At 45.6% G+C, this 5746-nt stretch overlaps 1 protein-coding gene and 1 pseudogene across 1 annotated transcript in view; one reads left to right on the forward strand and one right to left on the reverse strand.

Annotated features, from left to right (window-relative positions):
* Positions 1–613: 613 nt before the first annotated feature.
* UTP6 (UTP6 small subunit processome component) overlaps positions 614–5746 on the forward strand; it is a 35335-nt gene continuing 30202 nt past the window's right edge. The window contains exons 1-2 of the mRNA XM_019646971.1: positions 614–775; positions 1978–2062. Coding sequence (XP_019502516.1) covers positions 684–775; positions 1978–2062 — 177 coding nt within the window. The 5' untranslated portion in view covers positions 614–683. The remainder of the gene's footprint in view (positions 776–1977; positions 2063–5746) is intronic.
* Positions 3668–5040, reverse strand: LOC109385167 (mothers against decapentaplegic homolog 7 pseudogene; annotated as a pseudogene).

The raw sequence follows: 5746 nt of genomic DNA on the forward strand, positions 1-5746 counted from the left end.
TACACGCAGTTTCTGATATCCACCCAGGGCCATGTGTTTTGAAAGATCTTGTCTTCAAAGCCAAGATAATTATTTAAATGTCTCCCCATTTAAAAATTAATCAGCCAATTAGAGATTCTAATTGGCACCTAAAAAACTACCAAATCTTGCCGAAAGCAAAGACATATAGTGTTTTGGACAGTTTTAGCGCCCCCTACTATTTTCATTTTCATTGCTGACTTTTTGATACTATAATTATTATACGATATCTTCTATCCTTCCCTTTTGTTTTTTTGGTTCTTGGTGAAAAGCGAGGATATGGTATAGGAGCAGAATCAAAGGAGATAATATTCTGCAGAACATGCATTTCACGCCACTTTCAGGTAATCCCTACAGACCCGAAGGCGCTTTTCCGCTCCCAGCCCTCGTCTAAAGTAGCTCGGATTTGGCCCCGCCCCTCCACTCCTGTCCGCGGGAGCTCTCCTGCGAGGGAGGGACCTTCGCTGCTACCCCACTGTCAGCCACAGGGAGGTGACTGCAGCCGCCGGAGCCAAAACGCCTTCTCCAACAGCGGAGGCGGCGGAAGCGGAAAAGGCGGGACCTAAGGCGCACGTTACGTCAGCACGTGCGAGCGTAAGCGCTAAGGAGGTGCGTGTTTGCGGCTAGGGAGCTCTCTCTCGGTTGGGGTCTGCAGTTTTGACCTCATGGCGGAGATAATTCAGGAACGCATAGAAGACCGACTTCCCGAGTTGGAACAGCTGGAGCGCATTGGACTGTTCAGTCATGCGGAGATTAAGTGAGATTGCAGAGGAAGAGCGGGGGCGGGCCGAGGGGAGCTGCGGCGTGTGTGCCGCTCGGGCAGGGATCCGGAGCCCATAAGTTGTGTTTATTTTTTCTAACATGGCGGAAGCCCAGTTCCAGATTTTGATGATGTCCTCATTTAATTTCTCATTTATTGCAAGGTGGTCCGTCCATGTAGTCACCAAAAATACCTGACAGCTCTTCGAGGAGCCAGGTTTTGGGGCAATAAAGATGATAAAACCGGGATCCCTGCCCATCAAGAACTAACTGCCCTGTGCATGATGGGAGAGGCAGACTAAACATTTTGATTACAGTGCTGTACTGTAAGTTGATTATATTCGAGTGTACTGTCTAGAGATGCGAAGAGAGGTTTTGTGGGAGCTCAGGAGGAGTAGATAAATCTTTATAACAAGACTTGAGGATGGGGACCATTTAATTCAATTTCTCATTTCTACCCCAGTGCTTAGCCAACAACGTCTGGCACAAAGATGACATTCAGTAATTTGTTAAAATTAATTTTATGGTTTCCTGTTACTATTTCTTAACTTTACAATGACTGTGAATGTTGTAAAGTAACTATGGGAGCCTTAAAAATAAACCTTTGTTAATGAAATGCAACACAACAGTGTGGACTCTTAATAGGTGCTCAGTAAATGTTATTAACTAGAGACAATTATTGGTCTTGCACAACTTGAATTAAATTCTCCTAATATGCACAGGTTGTGTGTTCATTCCTTAGTTAAATACGGTGAGTGACTTCTGTAAGTTCTTTGTAGTAGTAATAAACAGGTGTTTTTTTTTTTTAAATCTGCCTGGTGAAAACTTGGAAGAGCAAGTTAGAAAAGATTATTATTAAAGCCTAAGTGACCTGAAATTGCAGGAAAAGAAATCTTGACTAATACCATATATAAATAATATAAAGTACTTAATATAATTTGCTTTGCTGGTGGGAATGTTAGTGGTCCTGGAAATTGATTAAGCTGCTTTTTATGAAAGTTTTAAAATACGTTCTGATGCCTTTAAGGACACAAGTATTTATGTAAGAGAATACTTATGAAAGATAATTATTTGGGAATTATATGTTTTGGTAAATATGTGTTTTAAATATATTAAAAATAAAGAAACTTCACAAAAACCCTAAAGTTATTTAAACTTTGCTCTTTTTAAGTGTTACATTTTAAATGGCTTTCTCCCCAGGGCTATCATTAAGAAGGCCTCGGATCTAGAATACAGAATACAGCGAAGAGCTCTTTGTAAGGAAGACTTTATCAATTATGTTCAAGTAAGTGAGTAATTGCATTACCTCTTGTTTCTTTTTTTCTTTTTTTAGCTGAGCTATCCTGCTACCTATTGGCAGCTCAGCGGCTGCTCAGCTCGGGCTGGACTCCGAACTGCTGTTGCTCAGAGCTCAAGCTCTTGAGCGAGCTCTTAACCAACTGAGCCACTCGGCCGGCCCTGCATTACCTCTTAACCCCCTCACAAATTTTAAATCAATTATAGAATGGTGAGTTTGATGTCAATATTCTACAATACTCTAGAACTGATGACTAGATAGGTAATTTTTTTGTGTGTATCTTTTTTTAATTTGGCATTTGTTATTTGCATTTATATTAAAGCAAAGTGCATCTTTTCTTTATTTTTCTTATACACATTGCACAATGCATAAATAATGATGCTTATAAAACATCTTCATATTTATAAGTGATAATTATATATAACAAAATTTTTTTCTTTAATAAATCTCAGAGTTTTTTTTTTTTTCCAGGAGTCCTTTCTCAAAGCACTACAATGCTAAATTTCCAATGAGAATGCTTCTCTTGTTCATTTAAACCTTTGTAGTTAGGAAAAATAGCTTATGTTAAAGTCTAAACATGCTCGTTGAGCTAAGAGCAGTGTCAACATTATCATACGAGTGTATGAGTTGTAGAAGAAACAAAAGAAGAGTTAGGTGTCAGCCTAGGATGGTACTTTGGGTTATGATGGACTGAATCCTTCTTGGTGGGAAATGGGGGCTGCTCCCCTCGCTGGTTTAACAGCAGAACTCAACACACAGGCTGCAGGAGGGGAGGGAAGTGCTGAGCTGGTTTTCTGAGTCTGGGAAAAACCTGATGTAAGCAGGACATGGGAGAGGCTGAGGGGCCTGAGAGGACACTGGGTGAGCAATACTATGATGGGGCTGCCCCGGCATCCCACTGGAAACCCATCTTGGAGACATCCAGGAGCAGAAGGCCAAAAAAAGGAAAGACATGACAATGGAGGGGAGTAAGACAAGCTTGAAAACAACTGGTTCTGGTTCAGCCTCTTGCAGGGGTGTTTCTAAGAAGCCTGAGGTCAGGCCTGGTACTAGAAAGGGGAGAGGAGGAGCGGACTTCCCCAAACTGGGGGCAGAGCCTTGCTTCTAGCAGCAGCCGGGACACCTGTGGCCTGCTTGCCTAGGTACTGCCTCTGCCTCTCTCAGTATGTCCAAAGTGCAAGACAGACACAGCTGGGGAGCGAAACCTGTCAGCCGGAGGCATCCGTAAGAAACACACAGCATGCTGTCTTTTTTGTGTTTTTTTAAGATTTTACTGGAGAATTGGGGGAGGGGAACAGACAAGTTGCTGTCCTTTTGTTCTTCAGTCTAGTTGTGGAGGACGTCGCTTAACTGGCCCATGTTGGTATTATCATTTGCGCCCTTCCCTGGTGAGGCAGTCGCTCGCCAGCCATTAGACGGTCGCTCACAGCAGCTGGCGAAAGCTTGTGCCTGCTGCCGGCCAGCCCCCTGCAGCCGGCCAGCCCCCTGCAGCCTACCCTGTTACCTGCGACTCACAGCAGCCCAAATCCAGGTCGAGCTGTTGTTCACCATCTTAGTTGTAGAGGGCACAGCGTCAGTGGCTGTCATGTGGGATCTGAACCCGGACCCTGCTGCTCAGAGCTGGCGTCCCAAGCCAACTCCCAACCAACGTGCCACTCGGCCAGCCCTTGGTGGTACTGATCTTTGCTTCCCCTTTTCATCATATGAGGGTGTCTTGCCAACTGTACAACCCCCTCAAACTCCAACAATTCTTTTCATAAGCTATTTCTCAAAGAACTCAACAAAACGGAACATAAACAAGAAGGACAATACGGAGGGGAAAAAGAGAATAATGATATAAGCGTTTGCATGAAAAACAAGCACTCAGGAGGGAAATATTAGCAGTAAAATAGTTTGGACGGCTCGCTCGGCTCACGCTCTGTCTTCTCCCCATGCGGCTACCGGCTGTTGAAGATAACCTCCAGCCAGCACGGGCAGCTGCTGATGAACTGGTGGGTGTAGCACTGGCCCGAGTCCTTCACGAAGCTTATCTGCACGTGAAGCCAGTCCACGGCTGCTGCATGAACTCGTGGTCGTTGGGCCGCTGCAGGCTGTACGCTTGACGCTTTCTCGTAGTCAAAAGCCTTGATGGCGAAACCGGGGAACACTTTGTGTACTAACAGCGTCCTGGAGTCCATGCAGGTTGTCCAGTGTGGCTGACTTGATGAAGATGGAATAACTGCTGTGGTTGTGCACCCACACGCCATCCACTTCTCGTGTCAGCTGGGTGCCACAGCTGATTTTGCTCCGCACTTTCTGCACCAGCTGACTTTTGTTCGAATTGAGCTGTCCGAGGCAAAAGCCGTTCCCCTGAGGTGGATCATAAAAGATATCCAGAGAGGGCTCCTGGACACGGCAGATCCTCCCCCTCACGTCTTTTCCTCCCAGTATGCCACCATGCACCAGTGTGACCGACCCCCAGGCTCCAGAAGAAGTTGGGAATCTGAAAGCCCTCCAGGGGCCAGATAATTCGTTTCCCCTGTTTCAGCGGAGGAAGGCACAGCATCGGAACAGCCTGCAAGTTGGTTTGAGAAAATCCATCGGGTATCCTGGAGTAAGGAGGAGGGGGAGACTCTAGTTCGCAGAGTCGGCTAAGGTGATGGGGGTTGCATCACATCAGCTCGGGGTTGATCTTCCTGTAAGAGTCACAGCAACACAGCCTCTTGACTTCTGAGGAATGCCTGAGATCGGGCCACCTGAACACTTTGCACAGCAGGAGGGGGGAGCGAGTAGGACGCGGGCGGCTGGACAGGCTGCGAGCCAGCAGGTGCCCCCAGGCGCAGTCTGCAGTCCAGGAGGCCGGGCAGCAAGAGGCACGCGGTGCGCCTCGTACCGCCACGGGACTCCACGGCCTGGAGCAGCAGCTCCAGCTGCTGTTCCTTCAGTTTCTTGAGCACCGAGTGCGTGAGCGACTTCAGATCTAGACAGGTAATTTTTGAACAAGTACAGAGAAGATTTGGGGATAGCATTGCTCCACTAAGTCTTTAGTCTTTGGCAAACTGAACTTTTCTTTTATGGGGTTAGTGGATCAGAGACTGCCAAAGACACAGTGTGTCAGGATTTCAACAAGAGATTTGACAGACTATCTCTTGTGGTGGTGGGGGTGAGGGGCGGGGGAAGGGGATAAAGGAGAGTGAGTTTGATGATAGTAGCTGGTTGGAAAGTTAATACTTAAACGTGTCTGTAAGTCTGTCAACTTCGAAAGAGGTGTGCTGCAAGATTCTTTAGTCCTGTGTTGAATGGAAGATTTCAGTGAAGATAAAATATACATGCTAGACCTATTTTCAGGTGGGGGAGAACAGCTAATAAGTTGGATGTCAAGATGAGGATTCAGAAAGGACCCAGTAACAAGATGAAATGTTCTTAATAAGACTAAAGGTTCTGAGCTTAGATTAAAAAAAGCAACCAAACAAACAAAACCCAACAAACAATATATGAGACCTGGCTAACACTCTTGTATTTGGAAGAGGTCCTAGGCCTCATAGTATTGGGTTGTCGGAAAAGTCATGACGCATCTTTGCAATGAAAAAGATAGAAAAAATACATCACGACTTTTCCGACAGTCCAATAGATTGCTAACTCAAAATGAGCTGAGAGCATAGGATGTCAAAAATATAATCTAATTGACTACAT

Source organism: Hipposideros armiger, unplaced genomic scaffold, assembly GCF_001890085.2.
Source record: "Hipposideros armiger isolate ML-2016 unplaced genomic scaffold, ASM189008v1 scaffold_108, whole genome shotgun sequence".
In the NCBI taxonomy this organism is placed as follows: Eukaryota; Metazoa; Chordata; class Mammalia; order Chiroptera; family Hipposideridae; genus Hipposideros; species Hipposideros armiger.